Raw genomic sequence first — 20,655 nt, forward strand, 5'->3', positions numbered from 1 at the left:
TCATAGACAGACACATAAAACCCTATCAGAAATAACTGAAACAAAGAAGAGTCTCATACCAAGACACAGAGATGAGAATACCAAGCTGAGAATCAAGAAATTCCTTATTCTGGACTTTGCTCTACCACCATGTTTTCACAGAAAACCATGTCACACCACCTCACTTTCCTTACTGGAAATCTAAGGCTTAATCACAAAATCCCTTTCAGATCAAAGATGATTTGGAATCCCAAACTTTCCTAAACTTCCATGACACACTGTTTCTAAGCTACCAAATCCCTCAAGGGTCCACCCTCAGCCTCCTTTGAAGAATTCTATCTTTCCTTGTGTCCTTTTTTTCTATTATTATTATTTTTATCTGGCTTCCCCAGGTCTTAGTCGTAGCACATGGGATCTAGTTCCCTGATGAGGGATCGAACCCAGGCCCCCTGCATTAGGAGCTCAGAGTCTTAGCCACTGGACCACCAGGGAAGTCCTCTCCCTATGTCCTTATACATGGTTACCTCCCACGGTTCTATGCCTCTTATGCTGCCTTCTGCAGATTGCTGTTCTCTCTCAGAAACCCCCCTCCACTTCTATGTTTTCAACTACCACCAATACACTGAGTTCTTGGAGGGCTTTAGCCTCCCTGTAACATCTAGAATGATCTGGGGCACAGATACAGCATGTAATACATGTTTGCTGAATGGATAAGTCCATAAGACTACGAGGAAAACAGCAGCTTATTGACACTGCAAAAATGATTAGCCAAAAGAAAAAACGTGTGAACAAAATGCTAAAATAACAGTGACAGAAAAGCTAATACCTAAAATAACCATAAAAATGGATATCCACCACAATTCTAAATCTCAAGCAAATTCAAATGGCTCAAAAAGAAAGGAATGACTCTAATACAGAAGGAAAGAAAGGTAGGGAGGGAAGGTAAAACAACTAGAAAGAAATAGTGAGGAACGATGGAAAACAAAATTAAGTTTGTAATTATTACAGAAAAATCAAGAGACCAAAATGACAGAAAAACTACAAAACAAAGCCAAGGAACCAGGAAGAGAATGACTGTTTAATAAACACTTAGCAGATTATCACAGTGAAGACAGATGCACCAAGAGTCACCCCCTGTGCAAGACAGCAATCTGCTCCAAAGAAACAAAGAACAAAGCGTTTATAAATTCATTTTTAAGAACTACAAGAGGGGCATCCCTGGTGGTTCAGTGGTAAACAATTTGCCTTGCAGTGCAGGAGACACAGATTCGATCCCTGATCCAGCAAGATCCCACATGCCCCGGAGCAACTAAGCCATGTGCCACAACTATTGAGCCTGTGCTCCAGTGGTTGTACTCAGCCATAAGAGAAGCCATCGCAATTTAAGAAGCCCACGCTCCACAACCCGTGAGTGGCACATGCTCTCCGCAGCAACAAATATTAAATAATAAATAAATGCTTTAAGAAAAGAAAAACAAGAAACATTAACCAATTTACTCTAGCTGGTTTTTTTTTTTTTCAGGTAAGTAAATTTACGACCACACAAAAGTAAAGAATGTGATAAATACACCCAATTCTAACAGCAAGATAAGGCTTAGTTTTTTTTTAAAACCACTAAGTGTCGCAGAAGGCAATGGCACCCCACTCCAGTACTCTTGCCTGGAAAATCCCATGGTATGGAGGAGCCTGGTAGGCTGCAGTCCATGGGGTTGCTAGGGTCGGACACGACTGAGCGACTTCCCTTTCACTTTTCACTTTCATGCATTGGAGAAGGAAATGGCAACCCACTCCAGTGTTCTTGCCTGGAGAATCCCAGGGACGGGGGAGCCTGGTGGACTGCCGTCTATGGGGTCGCACAGAGTAGGACACGACTGAAGTGACTTAGCAGCAGCAGCAGCAAGTGTTTTTTTAAATTGACGTATACTTGATTTAAAATGTGTTAGTCTCAGGTATACAACAAAGTGATATGCATTCTTCATAAAAATATGGAATGCTTTATGAATTTGTGTGTCATCCTTGTACAAAGTAAAGTGAAAGTCGCTTAGTCATGTCCGACTCTTTGTGACCCCGTGGACTATACAGTCCGTGGAATTTTTCAGGCCAGAAGAGTGGATTTGGTAGCCTTTCCCTTCTCCAGGGGATCTTCCCAACCCAGGGATCAAACCCAGGTCTCCCGCGTTGCAGGCGGATTGTTTACCAGCTGAGCCACAAGGGAAGCCCCATCCTCATATAGGGGCCATGATAATCTTCTCTGTATCATTCATATTTTCCTGTATGGTACTGCCAAAATGAACACAATGACTAAGTACTTTTTAAATACATATCAAAGTTCCTATTGACAAATTGATTGTGGTGATGGTTGCACAACTCTATGAATATACTGAAAGTCACTCAACTATAAATAATAATTAAAAAAATATATAAATAAAATCCTACCAGCAGACACAGAACATTGAAACATTGCTGGTAACCTTCTAAAATGAGTTAAAAAATTCTCAAAGAATTCTAGCCTTATGTAAAAGGTTGTACATTTTCCAAGTACCTTGGATAAAGCAGTCCAGTTCTGAGGTTTTAATATACCTCAGAATATTATGGAGAAATAACTGTCTCCATAAGGTCCACGCCTCAACTTGTGTACTCTTGTTCCCTCTCTTCTACTCAATGACACAGCTCTAAGAATAATGTTGCCCTCTATGGAATTCCTCTCATTGGCATATAATGTGCTGTATCTCCCATCTTTAAAACAAAAACAAAACTCTCTTAACTCCACATAAGCCTCTGGCTAACGTTCCATTTCTACATACCCTTTTATACGACAACCTGTCAATACAGTCGTCTACACTCTGATTCCAAATTCTCTTCTACCATTCCCTCTCGACCCCACTCTCGTCATGTTTTCTCCTCTAGAATCACCATTGACTTGTCTTCCCCTGATACCCTGCACCCAATCCATCACCTTGCACCAAAATCTATCACCTCTACCTTGAAAATCTGACTATACTCCAAGTGATACTCATCACTTCCACAAGTCTCACTCTGGTCTAAGCCACCACCATCTCTATTTTGGATTCCTTCAAGAACCTCCAAATTGGTCTCACAACCTTGCCCTATCCTACAACACAGTCTTAAAAGAGCAACCAGACTGATCCTTTCAAAAGTAAATCAGATCAATATAGAAACTAGCAAAGCGAGGTAAAGGAACTTGCCTCAAGTTACACAGCAAAACTGTGGCAAAACTGGGATTCACAGCCAGGCTCAGTCTGTCCTTTGAACCACAGAAAACTTGAGAAAACATGTTGGTCCAGAGAACTCATTGTCCCCAAGATTTCTGACTCAAAAATCTTAAAACGAGTTCAGATCACAAAATGTCACGATATAAAATATCCAGAATATTGAGAAAAGATGAAGAATACTGATGTAAAAGGAAGTTATGACTATTTAAAGAAAAATAAAACAGTGCCTATTTAAAAAAAAAAAAAAGAAAGAAAGAAATGATATCAAAACCCTCTGTGCAAACCCTGCAACGGCTTCCCATGGTAGCCAAACCACATCTGGCCCTGGAATCAGAATGGCAGCCAATGTCCTGCAAGGCTGCAGAGGCCCTAGGACTAGGACTGCTTGTCCTCTTCCACCTCACTCTGTTCCAGCCACACTGGCAGGGGTGCGTTAGCCACAGGGCTTTTGCCTGGAGTGCTCTTCATAGAAATAGCTGCACAGCTCCTTCCTTCATTTTCTTCAGGTTCCTGCTCAACATTACCTTATTAGAGGCCTTTCATGATCATTCTACGGAAATACGTCCCTTCAACTCCTTTTTCTTACCCTCCCCATTATTCTACATTACACTTATCATGATCTGGCACCTTGCTGTTCACTTGTTCAGCAATACAGAAGCACCATGAAGTCAGTAGCTTTTTTTTCTTTCCACTACTGCAATCCCAGTGCCTAGATCACTACTTGGCACCCATTAGGCATGTAATAAATATTTGCCAAATGGGCAAACAGTGGGAGGAAAAAAGGATTACCTACAAATTTATACCAATGCTACTTTAAGCGGGAAAAGAAGTAAAAGAAACCAACCAAAAGCCAAACAGTATTGAATGGCTAAACACAGTATTTAAACATAAAGTACAAATCCACAGCAATCAACACGAGACAGTCCATACATGATAGTAACACAGAGAAATATATGTTATATTAAGAAACACCCCCAAATATTTACAGACTGAAAGTTTTATCTTAAAAAAAACCATACCTACATCCAAAAATCATAAATTTTATTAAAACAAAAATAGAATTTTCTATTCATTGGATTATTTTTTTTGGTCCGAGAAAGACACTCAGGACTGTAATTTATAAAGCAAGCAAACAAAAATGCTAGTTTTCAGGACTTGATCTCTGTGTGTGTGCTCAGTCGCTCAGTGGTGTATGACTCTTTGCAACCCCATGGGCTACAGCCCACCAGACTCCTCTGTCCAAGGAATTTTCCAGGCAAGAATACTGGAGTGGGTTGCCATTTCCTACTCCAGGGCATCTTCCCAACCCAGGGATCAAACCCACATCTCTTGCTTCTCCTGCATTGGCAGGCAGATTCTTTACCACTGAGCCACCTGGTAAGTTCAACTTGACCTCTAAAAAGCTTTAATTCAACATCTTGAATAAAATCCTGGACTAAACACATAGACACCATATACACAAAAATGGGTTTCTTACAGAGAAAGCTGCATCTGAGGGAAGTCAGTTGAAGTATGTTTATGCATGAAATCTCCAGCCCATTTAGAAAATGAAGGAAGATACTCCTCTACTTCTTGTTTTATTTCATCTTGATTCAATTTCAGGCGGTACCTATCAAAATAAGAAATATTAAATATGAAAGTTTAAATATGAAAAAAGTAAACAAGGACAAAAACACTCATATAAGCAACCCAAGCACCCATCAACGACTGAAAAAATTAATTAAATGTGATACAATGGAATGTTATTTAGCCTTGGAAAGGAAGGAAATTCTGATACATGTTACAACATATATGAAGCTTGCCATTATCCTGAATAAGCCAATAACAAAAAATACTGCATGACCACTTAACATGAGGTACCTGTACTAGTCAAATTCATGGAGACAGAAAGGATGGTGACTGCCAGGGACTGGGGGAAGTGAGGAGTTGTTCAATGGATATAAGGTTTCAGTTTGGAAAGACAAAAAAGTTCTGGAAGTGGATGATGGTAACGTTTACACAACGTCAATGTACTAATGACACTGAACTCTACCCTTAAAAGTGGTTAAGACTGTGATTTTGGGGATTTCCCTGGTGGTCCAGCTGTAAAGACTCTGTGCTTCCACTGCAGGGGCACTAAGATTCTGCATGCCACATGGCCAAAAGTAAAAAATAAAAGATTATGATTTTTTAATGCTATGTGTATTTTACCACATACACACAAAAAATCCAAGTAACAGTGACATGACATCGAATTTTATATTTGCTCCAACTCCTACCAGCTCAGGTCTAATAGGGCCCAGTTACACTTCAAGGGTAAAAAAATAAACCACAATTGTTGGTCCTGAAGCCCAGCAATGGAAAGTAGAAATGTAAAAGAGGAAAAAAGGCCATAGGAACAGAAATGGAACATCAGCCTTACTAGGTCAAAGGACAATCTGTAGGACTATTAACTTCTTGGGTCAAAAGTCAGGAAAGACTAACAGAATCTAGTCTCAGTTTTTCAGGGTGCCTGCAAGGTCAAAACTGTGTCATAATAATTCCACAACATTATTTGCCTTTTTGCTCTTGTTGTCTCCTGAGTACACAGTGGAGATTTCTGAGTCCACATACACACACACAATATAGCAATATAGAAAATGCAGAAACAGATATAAGAAACCAGGTGTCTAGTATTAAGTTATAAAATTAAAACATTTGCCAAAATGTAAAACAATGTCACTTGTCTCATTACATTTTTTTCAAAAATAGTTATTTTTCATTAAACTTATTATGTTAATGTGGAATGGGCTGTTATTATTTTAGAATTAATTAATAAATATTTTAAAACTGCCTCAGCTTTCATTTCTAATACAGTAATTATCTATAGATATAACCCTCGTAAACAAAAGCTCTTAGGGTCCTCAATAATATTTTAGTGTTAACAAGGTCCTGAAAGCAAAAAGTTCTGAGAATTGCTATCACCTTCCCTGATGTTCTCCCAGCTCCATCTTTATATTTAAGCATCACAACCTTAATAACTACTCCAGAATATCAACAGCACACGTGTTTCTGTGTCAGATCACATTAGGTTTGAATCCTAACTCTTTATTTACACATCTTTACTAGATGTGTAACTTTGAGCCAGTCATTGTTTCTCTCTTTTTTAAAATAATTTATTTATTTTTGGCTGTGCTGGATCTTTGCTGCTGTGCAGGCTTTTCTCTAGTTGCAGCAAGCGGGGGCTATTATCCAGCTGCAGTGTGCAGGCTTCTCTTTGTGGTGGCTTCTCATGTTGCAGAGCACGGGCTCCAGGGCGCACAGGCTTCAGCAGCTGCGGCACAAGGGCTCAGTAGTTGCGCATCCCAGACTCTAGAGTGCAAGCTCAATAGCTGTGGTACACAGGCTTAGCTGCACTGCAGCACGTCTGTCCAGACCAGGGATCAAACCTGCGTCTCCTGCGCTGGCAAGTGGATTCTATACCAATGAGCCACCAAGGAAGCCCTGAGCCATTCATTGTTAACCAAGCCTCAGTTTCTTCATCTATAAGGTGAGATGATAACTACCACACAAATTGGTTTGAGGATCAAGTAAAACAGCCTATGTAAAGTACTTGGCATATGACAAGAATTCAACAAGACATGAAAATGATAACAGTGAATACTCATATAGCGCTGACTCTAAGCCAGGCACTATTCTAGGTGCTTTACATGAACACTTTCAACCCTCGTTATCTCTCTATGAGATACTACTATCATCATCCCTTTTTAGAACTGAGGAAACTGAAGCTCAGCAGTTACTTCCAAAGGACACACAGCTCCAGCTTGGGAATTTAAGTTCTTAACCCTCATGCTCCCTCTACACTGTGTTTCGGGACTTCCCTCATAGCTCAGTTGGTAAAGAATCCACCTGCAATGCAGGAGACCCCAGTTCGATTCCTGGGTCAGGAAGATCCGCTGGAGAAGGGATAGGCTACCCACTCCAGTATTCTTGGGCTTCCCTTGCAGCTCAGCTGGTAAAGAATCTGCCCGCAATGTGGGAGACCTGGATCGATCCCTGGGTTGGGAAGATCCTCTGGAGAAGGGAAAGGCTACCCACTCCAGTATTCTGGCCTGAAGAATTCCATGGACCATACAGTCCCTGGGGTCCCAAAGAGTCAGACACAACTGAGTGACTTTCACTTTCACACTGTGTTTTAATAATTTATTGGCATTATTTTCTCCCTGCAGCCCTGAGTTCACCTGGGTACTAGCATAACCACCAATACTCTGCAAATTCCTTTCAAACGACAAACCTTACCATTTTCTCACCTTCTAAAGAAAGCACCATAACATATCCATCAAACTCTGAGACTCCAGAACACTGCAAATTTACCATATAACTCTGCAACATTTCTGCTATCAAATTTAATAAGCTCCCTCTTTCCTAGGTTTCTGCTAACTCTGGCTTACCAGAACTAACAGAGCAGAGCCCTATCAGTCCTCTAGGAGAGCCAGTTCAGCTGGAAAGACAGAATTAGCAACCCTAGCTCTGCCAAGATAGCTTGGCCTAAGCACAAAACCAACTTCAGGTTGAAGGCAAAACTGAAATATCTCAAGCCAGGGAGCAATTGCTAACACCAAGTTGCCCGCAAAGTGCCCCAAATGACCTAGAGAAACACAATCAGCCCACACAAGGCAAAAGCTATTTGTTTGAAAATGGCTGCTTAAAATCTGGCACCTTCCAGTGGATAAAAGATGATATAGGTGAAGATGTGGGGGAAACAAGGACCAATAGATTGTCTACAGAAATGCAAAATGAATTTTGAAATATACAGACATATTAAACCTTTATGTTTCATACCTTAAATTAATACAATATTATATGTCAATGACATCCCAATGGGCTTCCCTGGTGGCTCAGATGGTAAAGAATCTGTCCGCAACGAAGGCGACCCAGGTTCAATCCCTGAAGCTGGAAAGATCCCCTGGAGAAAGAAATGGCAATCCACTCCAGTATTCTTGCCTGGAGAATTCCATGGACAGTGGAGCCTGGCAGGTTACAGTCCATGGGGTCACAAAGAGTCAGACCCGACTGAGCAACTAACACACACTTTTTGACATCTCAATAAAACAGGAAAAAATGAAAGAAAGAAACAGGACAAGGTCTATGTAGACCAATCTGACAGTATATATAAAAACTTTAAATGTACCCAGACCAGGGGACTTCCCTAGCAGTCCAACAGCTAAGACTCCCCATGTAAGGGGTCCAGGTTTGTTCCCTGGTGAGGGAACAAGATCCCACATGCCACAGTTAAAGATCCTGCATGATACTACTAAGACCTGGCACAGCCAAATAAATTAATAGACAAATATTTTCTTAAAAAATGTTCTCAGACTGGATCCTGTCCTAGAGGGGAATAAAACACTTCAAAGAACATTATTGGACAAAATTGATTGAACCCACCACATCCCCTGCAGCGGAAGGTGAATTCTAAACCACTGGACCATCAGGGAAGTCCTCTTTAAAAGATTTTTAAGACAATAGGTTGGGGCTTCCCTGGTGGTCCATTGGCTAAGAATCTGCCTTGCAGTGCAATGGTTTGACCCCTGGTCGGGGAAGATCCCACATGCTACAGAGCAACAAAGCCTGTGCACCACTACTGAGCGCAAGCTCTGGAGCCCATGAGCTGCAACAACTGAGCCCAAGCACTGCAACTATTGAAGCCTGCACGCCAACAGCCTGTGCTCCACAAGAGAAAAGCCACCGCAATGAGAAGCCCGTGAACTGCAATGAAGAGCAGCCCCCAGTCACTGCAACTAGAGAAAGCCCAAGTGCAGCAACGAAGGGCCACGCCACCACAGCCAAAATATAAAGAAATCTTTTTAAAAAAGACAATAGGTTATACATATTAGTAAATTGGTATGGAATTATGGAACACATTTTTCCTATTTAAACAATGAAATAAACAGAACTACAACCAGGAGAAGTAGGTTTATGTCAACTAGTCTGGAAAGCAAAATCACCACTAATAAAAGCACTTCTGTGAAAAAAAGATGAACTGCAATAAAAGTGAAGGAGGAAACAAAGACAGAATATGCCAATCCCTCTGCAGGTAGTCACTCATAAGATGTCAATAATTAGCCATTTGTGGGTTTCCATACATTATCTCCATTGTCACAGAAAGTCTGCAAAACAGGTATTATCACCCTTTTCAGAATCTTTCAGTAACTTGTTCAGTCATAAACCTGGCAAAGCTAGAATCTGAAAGGAGGTCCATCTGATACCCAACCCCAGACAATTTTCAGGCTGTCACAATGTTTCTAGAAGTAAAACAAAAAGTTCCCATTCTCTGAGTGCAGCTATGGGGCCTATTGTGCATACAGAGAAAATTTAGATATTATTAGCCAAGGAATTCCTGTTCTGCAATTTCAGAAGCTCTTCACAGAATTGCGGCGGGATACGACAACCCTGAAATCTGCATTCTAGTATTATACTGACATATTTAATAGTCTAAGAGCCAAATATCTTACAGATGCCAGGGAAGAAGTTATATAACAAAACTGTATCTAGAGTTCCTCTCCTAACTACTTACATTTCCTTCAGATGCCTTATTTCTTGAAGAGTTTGAGAAGCAAGTTCTTGTAGCTTTTCTGGGGCAAAACTATCACTTACTGCTTTTTGAAATACTTCATGAAGAACTGTACCAATCAGCATTTGGCGTGTGGCTGGATCAGAGCTCTATTAAAAAAAAGTCATACAAACATTTTATTTCACAACATATCAATGGACATGATCCTATATTTATTACCTAACATGTTGAACTAGCATAGCCAAAGCGCACTGGTGAGACAAATGCCAAAATATTAAACAATTCTTTTCTGGTGAGTGAAATTATAGGTGGCTTTCACTTTCTTCAACTTAGAATTACCTGAATTATTTTATGATTAAGATATTTTTCAAATCACTGCATTTCCATTTTGAAAGAATTAAAAATAACCTATATGGAAAAAGTTCAATATATTCTAAAATATTAATATTTAACATAATTTGTCTCTAATTTCACTTTATAATAAACCCACATAGAATAGTCAATAGAGGCATAGCTTATAAACTCTTGTGAGTAAAATACTCAAACACAAAATAAACTCAGACCAGAGATTTTTTTTTTTGGTGGCACTGCCCAGCTGTGGGATCCTAGTTCCCCAACCCGGGCTGAACCCAGGCCCCAGCAGTGAAAGTATCGAGTCTTTACCATTGGACCACCAGGGAATTCCCTACAGCAGAGATTTTGATAAGCTCTTGACACTCAAAAACTATTTTTCAATGAACTCTTTTATTAGCCTGGATCTTCCCCTTGAAACTATCAAAAAACAAGATTAAGTCCACCAAAACACCCATCAGTAATTTAAAAAATTAACTTACAGAGGAATTCCCTGTACTAATTTTTTAAGTTCTATGTGAGTCTAAAATTATTTCAAAATAAAGCTTTAAAAGATTAAGGTATGCAGGTCTGCTTTATAATATGCAGTTAAAACAGAAGTTAATAGTAACCACCCACCCAACAGCTGAAGAAAACAACCAATTAAAAAAAAAAACTACAAATAAGTGATAACTAAGACTATTAGAAAATCTACTTAGGTATTGTTCCTTCTTTTTCTCTTTTTGTTTAGCTGTATTTTATTTTCTATATACATACAAACTGTATAAAGAATACCCTAAGAGAAAGAAAAAACTTAACAATTAAAAACCCAAGTTCTTCAAAAAATAATGGCATTGAAAGGGAGTGGGTGAAAAGCAGAATACAGATTAAATAAACTATGAGATACATCAACCAAATACAATACAAAGACCTCATTTGCATACTGATGCTAACAAACTGAATAAAAACATTTTTGACAAAAGACATTAAGAGATAAACTGAGAATTAGATTAACTTAAGGAATTACTGGTAATTTTATCAGGTATGATAAAGATATTGTACTTATATGTTTTTTAAATCCTCAGCTTTAATTTGCAAAATAGAGTTTTAAGTTGCAAAATACAAAGCCTTTAAGAACAACAAAATGGGTACATAGGAGTTTATAACAACCATCTCTTTGTGTATGTTTGAAAATTTCCATTATAATATCTTTAAAAGAGACTGTCATATTTACTTTCACTGAGAATCACATGAAGCCAAGTTTAGAAATACCCAGATGTATTAAATTAAAAATCTTATCACTTAAATTATTTATCTTATTTTTAGAATTGCTTATTTTATTAAATAAGATTCAAAGGATTCTTAGGGTACTGGCCTTGACTCCTAGCCTTGCCATCTACTAGCTACAGCAACTCTGGACAAGTCACTTAACTTCTCTGAGCCTGATGTTCCTTGTCTGTAAAATGTAAAATGCAGCTGATTAATACCATCTACTCACAAGATTGTTAGGAGGATTAAGTAAGAGTGTAAAAGTGCTCTGTAAACTCTTAAGACCCTGTAGAAACATTGGCTGTTAATATTCACCCTGAATGTTTCACTCAGGACAGCTCTTCTCATGCATCGAATACTACTGGCTATGCTTGTGCCAGAAATCAGCATGTCGGGATATAGAATCAAATATCCAAAATCTTCATCTATTATCCAAGTATCGGATATGCAGTCTCCCTCCAAATGAATGATGTCCCCTGGCTCTACTGGTACAGAGCACCTAAAAATAAGGTACACAAAATTTAGATTCCTACATTTAAACATGTTAAGGGGCTTTAAAAATAAACAAATATTTTATGTAAAGAAATAATTTCTAAATCTTGGGGTCTTGCATCACCTACTGCAAAAACTATCAAGTCATTAATAGTGTAACATATAGCTCCAAGTATGGATGAGGTTGTTATAATAATAATTCTCTCATTCTTAATGATTCTCTCATTCTGTAAAACTTATGTCTACAGCTTCTGTAAGTCCTGAGGCATGATGTCAAACCCAATATACCAAGAACAAAATCATATTTATCTAGTTAAAACCATCAAAGTTGCAGCCTAGACAAAGTCAGACCTTCACCTCTGCATCTCCCCCTCACCCCTCACATACCATATATTGCTTGAGTAGCGAAATCTAGAGTCTAAGGATGTTCTTATGACTAATTTTGCCCTTAGTGAGAACTAAACAAGTTTTTAAGCTGCAATCCCAGAAAGTACTGGGAAATAGGAAGTAGTAATTTAATAAGTCCCCTTGTACTTGATTTTCAAATGACAATGAAAATCAAGTTTTGGAATAAGAGACCTGAGATGCACAATTTTTGCAGATTTAATCTGAGTTCATATCTATTCTCTTTATTAACAATTAAATTATTGCAACATCCACACAAGCCCACATGTTAGTTTTTAAGACAGTATCCTTAAGCTTCTGCCACATCATTGCTCAAAGTCACAAAAAATTACCAGTCATTCCTAAGGATACACAGTTCTTTATATTCTAGCGACTGGGAAGCAGTGATGATTAGGTGCTTTTCATGGTTTCCTTCTTCAATCTGTACAATATCGACTGCTAATACAAGGTATCGGTTATCCATTCCTCTGCTCAGAACTGTCTTAGAAAAGGAAGCTTCCACCTTCTTCTTCTGGAATCTAAAGCATAACACGTACAAAACCACTGTAGCACAAGCATGAAATTAGAAGCCATCCAATCTCCTTTATCTACAAACCTTCTAGGTTTCTTCTGGAAAGCTTATCACATGATCACTGGCTAAAAGAGGTAAAAATTAAGAGAGCAAGGGCATAGCAGAATTCCTATTACAGGAAAAAAAAAAAAAAAAAAACTTCCAGAAAGTGAAAGAAAGTGAAGTCGCTCAGTTGTGTCGGACTCTCTGCGACCCTATGGACTGTAGCCTACCAGGCTCCTCCATCCATGGGATCTTCCAGGCAAGAATACTACAGTAGGTTGCCATTTCCTTCTCCAGGGGATCTTCCCCACCCAGGGATGGAACCCAGGTCTCCCGCATTGCAGGCAGATGCTTTACCTTCTGGGCCACCAGGGAAGCCCCACTTCCCAGAAGGAATGCCATTTAAAACGTTCATGATATGAGTTTTTCAAAATATAAGCTCTATGAGGAGTTCTTTGGGACATCTATGATTATAAGGGAGAATGATAAATTGAAAAATATTAAACAACAAATTCCTACCACTGGTGCAAGCCTTCCCAAAGTACAAGTAAAAGGAAATGTCTAGGACACTATCCTTTTGAACATAAAAGATGTCTGTTATGGGAAAATGTAGTATGGGCGGTTTGTTGGAAGTCCTACAGTGAGTTTCATTATTATATTAACATTTCAATTAGGCGAGTACTTAGACATTTAGTCCAACCTACTATTTAATGCAGGAAATCCTATAAAATTCCATTGGGGATCAACTAGCTCATGCTTTGTAGAGAAAGCAAGCTTAATACCTGTCACATTAACCATTCTTCATAGAATAATTCAGAAATTTCTTATTTCTAATGGGAAAGTCAATTTCACAATTATTTTGTAACCGCTTCATTCACCTACCCCACGTACCCACGGGCCATGAATTTCCCAAAATCAGCTGGAACGCTTTAAGGATCTACCAAAAGGTATTGCTGATCAAAACCCAAAGCGCAAAGAACCGTCAACAATAATTAGCCTCATTATCATTATTACTACGATGGACGTGAGTCTCAGTGAACTCCGGGAGTTGGTACTGGACAGGGAGGCCTGGCATGCTGCGATTCATGGGGTCGCAAAGAGTCGGACACGACTGAGCGACTGATCTGATCTGATCTTATCTGATCATTACTACTGACAGAAATTCTACACTATGCTTGCGGGTCAAGTTTCCCCAATCATTTAAGCCGACTTGAGAGTACAGACTTCTCCCTGGATAACTTTCTTCCCCTAAACTTCAAGAAAAGGACCTAGCAGTTGCAATTTCCTTTCCTGAAGACATGTAAGGTAGCTGAGACTCCCCAAATTCAGGAAAGAGGTTAAGAATGAACCTATGGAGGAGGAAAAGTATTCAAGCTCTGGCTCGGGCTTGGCCCCAGAGAAAGGCTGCGAAGCGGACCCCAGCTCCGGAAGTTCGTTGGGAACTCCGGGACGTGAGCTCGGTCACTGTGCTCGGAGCCCGGGTCCGAGGAGGCGTGGATGCAGCCTCTTCCGCTCCTTTCTTTTCAAATCTCCCGCTATACTCCCAGGCCCACCCCCCGCTCCGCTCACAGCTCCGCAGGCGGCTCAGCCTCCTGCCAGAAACTCTTCTCCATTAGCAGCTCCAGTTCGTCCACTCGCTCCATTCTGGCCGCCGAAATCGCAAACCACCGCCGGGTAAATTCAGGGGAACCCCGGGGCAACAACAGTGGCGGGGAAAAGGAGAGCGAGTCCACGAGGTGCCGTGCGCATGCGCTGACCAGCAGCGGTCCGAAGAGACATGCGCAGGCAGCTCCTCCAGCGCCAGGTGAGTAGCTCGAGGAGAGTCGCACCTGGGGAACCAAGAGCCGGAAGGCGCCTTTGCTCCTTTGCCTTAGGGTTTGGAAAACTGGGAGTCTTCGTAATCTGGCCCATTCTAAATACTTCCGCCCTTTCTCTAGACTCGCCGACCCATGTGTCCAACACAGGCACTTAGAATGAATGAACTATTTGCTGTTGTCCAAACTCAGGCTTCCCTTGTTTGAATCTGGAAATTTTCACTCTTTGGAAAAACAAAAAAACAAAAAACCTCTCCTCCTTTTTTTCCCCTGGAAAACTCAGTTGAGAAAATGCAAACTGTCAGATGAGAACTTCCTCATCATGCCATGGCTAAATCTATCTGTTCCCTGTTTTATAACCTTTTTCCATTTTTTTCAGTAATGCCTCCTATCCGTGGACAGTCCCTCCACTTGTACAGTAGGATCCCAAGCACTCTTACATTGTGTGTGTGTGTTTGTGTATGGGATCCCAAGCACTCTTACACTGTGTGTGTGTGTGATCCCAAGCACTCTTACATCGTGTGTATGTGTGTGTGTGTATGTGATCCCAAGCACTCTTACACTGTGTGTGTGTGTGATCCCAAGCACTCTTACATCGTGTGTATGTGTGTGTGTGTATGTGATCCCAAGCACTCTTACATTGTGTGTGTGTGTGTGATTCCAAGCACTCTTACATTGTGTGTGTGTGTGTGTGTTTGTGTATGGGATCCCAAGCACTCTTACACTGTGTGTGTGTGATCCCAAGCACTCTTACATCGTGTGTATGTGTGTGTGTGTGATCCCAAGCACTCTTACACTGTGTGTGTGTGTGATTCCAAGCACTCTTACATTGTGTGTATGTGTGTGTGTGTGTATGTGTGTGTATGTGATCCTAAGCACTCTTACATTGTGCGTGTGTAAGAGATCCCAAGCACTCTGACATTGTGTGTGTGTGTGTGTATGTGTGTGTATGTGATCCTAAGCACTCTTACATTGTGTGTGTAGGAGATACCAAGCACTCTTACATTGTGTGTGTGTGTGTGTGTGTATGTGATCCTAAGCACTCTTACATTGTGTGTGTGTAGGAGATCCCAAGCACTCTTACATTGTGTGTGTGTGTGTGTGTGAGATCCCAAGCACTCTTACACTGTGTGTGTGTGTGTGTGTGTGTGTGTGTGTGTGTGTTCAGTCATGTCCAACTCGTTGTGACACCGTGGACTGTAGCCTACCAGGCTCCTCTTGTCCGTGGAATTCAGGCAAAAATACTAGAGTGGATTGCCATTTTCCTCCTCCAGGGTATCTTCCAGCCTAGGTATCAAACCCCTGTCTTTTGAGTCTACTGCATTGGTATGCAGGTTCTTTATCACTAGAGCCACCTTACATTCTCTAGGGCATTCTACTCTGTCATCAGTTTGGCCCTCATTATCAGATAGCTCCCAGGCTTGTCATGTGACCCAGCACCTCCCATCCTGAAACAGTTACCTTGATGGAACTTAGTCTCTTAGCCACCTTCCTGAGGAAACCTGCTTTAAAGAATTTTTTATCAAGCCTGTATCTAATTTCAACTCCTATTCACTTTTCTTTTACTTTTATTTTTTAATTTTTGAATTAAAACTCCATTTCTTTGCATACACAATTAAAAACCACCTTTAGCAGATGAATGGATAAGAAAGCTGTGGTACATATACACAATAGAGTATTACTCAGCCATTAAAAAGAATACATTTGAATTAGTTCTAATGAGGTGGATGAAACTGGAGCCTATTATACAGAGTGAAGTTAGCCAGAAAGAAAAACACCAATACAGTATACTAAGGCATATATATGGAATTTAGAAAGACGGTAACGATAACTCTGTATGCGAGAGAGCAAAAGAGACACAGATGCATAGAACAGTCTTTTGGACTCTGTGGGAGAGGGAGAGGGTGGGATGATTTGGGAGAATGGCATTGAAACATGTATAATATCATATGAGAAACTAATCGCCACTCCAGGTTCAATGCATGATACAGGATGCTTGGGGCTGGTGCACCTGGATGACCCAGAGGGATGGTACAGGGAGGAAGGTGGGAGGGGGGTTCAGGATGGAGAACACGTGTACACCCATGGTGGATTCATGTTGTATGGCAAAACCAATACAATATTGTAAAGTAATTGGCCTCCAATTAAAATAAATAATTTTAAATTAAAAAAATATGCAATGGAATATTTAAAATATACAGAAATGAGTAAAAAATAAATACTTCATAAGGGTATCACCCAACTCAAAAATAATCTTTACTATATGTAAAATAGATAACTTTGAAAAAATAGATAATAAGAATCTATTGTATGGCACAGGGAACTCTACTCAATACTCTGTAATGACCTATATCAGAATAGAATCTAAAAAAGTGGGTATATGTATATGTAAAACTAATTTACTTTGCTATACAGCAGAAACTAACACAACATTGTAAATCAACTATACCCCAATGAATTTTTTTTTAAAGGTGTCTTTCATATTCATGTTTATTCATATAAAATTATCAAGACATGCTTTGCTGAAACGCTTTCAGGGACTTTGGGATATTAGAGTAGAGCCACCCATTCTGCTTGTATTGCTACTGCTGCTAAGTCACTTCAGTCATGTCCGACTCTGTGCGACCCCATAGACGGCAGCCCACCAGGCTCCCCTGTCCCTGGGATTCTCCAGGCAAGAACACTGGAGTGGGTTGCCATTTCCTTCTCCAATGCATGAAAGTGAAAAGTGAAAGTGAAGTCGCTCAGTTGTATGTGACTCTTAGCGACGCCATGGACTGCGGCCTACCACGCTGCTCCGTCCATGGGGTTTTCCAGGCAAGAATACTGGAGTGGGGTGCCATTGCCTTCTCCGTCTTCTTGTATTAGCACCTTATAATAAATGCTGCACTTTCCTTCACCACAACACAGTGTCAGTGGCTCTACTGCACAGGTGAGTAGACCCAAGTTCAGTTCAGTAACAAGATCTTTAGCTATGCATAAGTTTTAATCTATATCAAGACTCATTTATCCATTTTTCATCTATGCTTTTCACTTTCTGTGACCTAAGGAATCTTTGCCAACTCCTAGGAAGTAAAGTAATGCTCAAAATTCTCCAAGCCAAGCTTCAGCAATACATGAACTGTGAACTTCCAGATATTCAAGCTGGTTTTAGAAAAGGCAGAGGAACCAGAGATCAAATTGCCAACATCTGCTGGATCATCAAAAAAGCAAGAGAGTTCCAGAAGAACATCTATTTCTGCTTTATTGACTATACCAAAGCCTTTGACTGTGTGGATCACAATAAACTGTGGAAAATTCTGAAAGAGATGGGAATACCAGACCACCTGACCTGCCTCTTGAGAAACCTATATGCAGGTCAGGAAGCAACAGTTAGAACTGATCATGAAACAACAGACTGGTTCCAAATAGGAAAAGGAGTACGTCAAGGCTGTATATTGTCACCCTGCTTATTTAACTTCTATCAGAGTACATCATGAGAAACGCTGGGCTGGAGGAAGCACAAGCTGGAATCAAGATTGCCGGGAGAAATATCGATAACCTCAGCTATGCAGATGATACCACCCTTATGGCAGAAAGTGAAGAGGAACTAAAAACCTTCTTGATGAAAGTGAAAGAGGAGAGTGAAAAAGTTGGCTTGAAGCGCAACACTCAGAAAACTAAGATCATGGCATCTGGTCCCATCACTTCATGGCAAATAGGGAAACAGTGGAAACAGTGTCAGACTTTATTTTTCTGGGCTCCAAAATCACTGCAGATGGTGACTGCAGCCATGAAATTAAAAGACACTTACTCCTTGGAAGAAAAGTTATGACCAACCTAGATAAGCAGAGACATTACTTTGCCAACAAAGGTCCGTCTAGTCAAGGCTATGGTTTTTCCATTGGTCATGTATGGATGTGAGAGTTGGACTGTGAAGAAAGCTGAATGCCAAAGAATTGATGATTTTGAACTGTGGTGTTGGGGAAGACTCTTGAGAGTCCCTTGGACTGCAAGGAGTTCCACCCAGTCCATTCTAAAGGAGATCAGTCCTGGGTGTTCATTGGAAGGAATGATGCTAAAGCTGAAACTCCAGTACTTTGGCCACCTCATGCAAAGAGTTGACTCATTGGAAAAGACTCTGATGCTGGGAGGGATTGGGGGCAGGAGGAAAAGGGGACGACAGAGGATGAGATGGCTGGATGGGATCACTGACTTGATGGGCGTGAGTTTGACTGAACTCTGGGAGTTGGTGATGGACAGGGAGGCCTGGCGTGCATGGGGTGCAAAGAGTCGGACACGACTCAGTGACTGAACTGAACTGAGGAAGTAAAGATATTCTCCTTTGTTTTCTTCTTGAAATTCACCATTTTATTCGTTTAGGTCTATGATCCATCTCAAATTAATTTTTGTGTGTGGTATGAGGTAGAGAATGAGTCATGTTCTCCCCCGACTCCATTTCCCCACAACCATGTATATATCCAGTTTTCCCAGTAGCACCTGCTGAAAAGACTTCTCATCACCCACTGGATTGTTCTGGCACCTTGTTGAAGAAAAAAATTAAATTAAGTGCAGGTCCATTTCTGACTCTCAGTTCTGTTCTTCTGATGTTTGTCAATCCTTGTGTCTGCACCCCATTGTCACGATTACTACAGCTGTAGAGTAAGTCATACAGACAGGTACTTTGTTATTTATAAGATTGCTTTGGGCATTCTGCTGCTGCTGCTAAGTCACTTCAGTTGTGTCCGACTCTGTGCGACCCCACAGACGGCAGCCCACCAGGCTCCTCTGTCCCTGGGATTCTCCAGGCAAGAATAATGGAGTGGGTTGCCATTTCCTTCTCCAATGCATGCATGCATGGATGCTAAGTTGCTTCAGTCGTGTCCGACTCTGTGCGACCCTATGGACAGCAGCCCAACAGGCTCCTCTGTCCATGGGATTTTCTAGGCAAGAATACTGGAGTGGGTTGCCATTTCCTCCTCCATTGGACATTCTAGGTCCTTTAAATTTTTATACAAACTTTAGAATGAGTTTGTATAAAAATTGAATTGTATAAAAATTTGTACACAGTATAAAAATTGTGAGTTTCTACAAAAAGCCTATTAGAAGTATGATTGAGATTGCATTAGACTTAAAAATCGATTTGAGAATTGATTTCTTTAAAATATAGAGACCTCTAACTCATAAACCTGGTTTATCTCTCTATTTATATAGATTTTCTTTAATGTCTCTTAGCAACATCTTGTAATTATCAATGTAAAACTCTTGTATACTAATATTTTATTAAATTTAAATATTTTATATTTTTATGCTACTTTAAATGGGATTGTTTTTCAATTGCTTCCTGCTAGTATATAAAAAGTTTTTAAAATTTACCTTATATCCTGAGACCTTGCTAGTAATTGCGAGAAGTTGATAATAGTAGTTCATTAAGACTTTCTATGTAAATAATCATGTCATCTACAAATAGAGGAAGTTCTACTTCTTCCTCTGATCTTTGTTTTTAACTTCATTTACTTAAGTGAAGTGAAGCGCTCAGTCGTGTCCAACTTTTTGTCACCTCATGGACTGTAGCCTACCAGGCTCCTTGGTCCATGACTTTCCAGGCAAGAATACTGGAGTGGGTTGCCATTTCCTTCTCCATCATTTACTTAAGTTCACTGGTTAAACAGAAGTTCTGACACTGGGCATCTTTGCCTTCTACTGATCTCAGGGGGAAAACATTTAATATTTCAGCATTAAATATGATGCTAGCTGTAGGCTTTCCATGAATACCTGCTATGATTATCTAATCTATGTAAAAAAAAATCATTTTAAAAATTTATTTAATCTTTTGGCCAAGCCGTGCCAAGCCATACTGCCAATCCCAGTATGTGGGATCTTGGATCCCCAACCAGGGATTGAACTCATACCTCCTGCATTGGCAGCATGGAGTCTTAACCACTGAACCACCAAACAACCATTTTTTTAGCATATGAATTTTCATTTTGGGCAGGATTTTGTGAGGAAAGCTTTTATTTGTCCATGAAGCATCATCAGGAAGCTGAGTGATCGACTTTGAAGATGCCTTAC

General features: G+C 40.2%; 1 protein-coding gene across 1 annotated transcript in view; it reads right to left on the reverse strand.

Moving 5' to 3' along the window:
- The window catches only part of DNA2 (DNA replication helicase/nuclease 2), a 38,879-nt gene extending 23,758 nt beyond the window's left edge, over positions 1–15,121 (reverse strand). The window contains exons 1-5 of the mRNA XM_006070282.4: positions 14,360–15,121; positions 12,570–12,755; positions 11,656–11,839; positions 9,745–9,890; positions 4,690–4,821 (exon numbers count right to left, since the gene is read on the reverse strand). Of these exons, the coding sequence (XP_006070344.4) occupies positions 4,690–4,821; positions 9,745–9,890; positions 11,656–11,839; positions 12,570–12,755; positions 14,360–14,433 (722 nt within the window). The 5' untranslated portion in view covers positions 14,434–15,121. The remainder of the gene's footprint in view (positions 1–4,689; positions 4,822–9,744; positions 9,891–11,655; positions 11,840–12,569; positions 12,756–14,359) is intronic.
- Between the last annotated feature and the right edge of the window lie 5,534 nt (positions 15,122–20,655).

This window comes from Bubalus bubalis, chromosome 4 (genome assembly GCF_019923935.1).
Source record: "Bubalus bubalis isolate 160015118507 breed Murrah chromosome 4, NDDB_SH_1, whole genome shotgun sequence".
In the NCBI taxonomy this organism is placed as follows: Eukaryota; Metazoa; Chordata; class Mammalia; order Artiodactyla; family Bovidae; genus Bubalus; species Bubalus bubalis.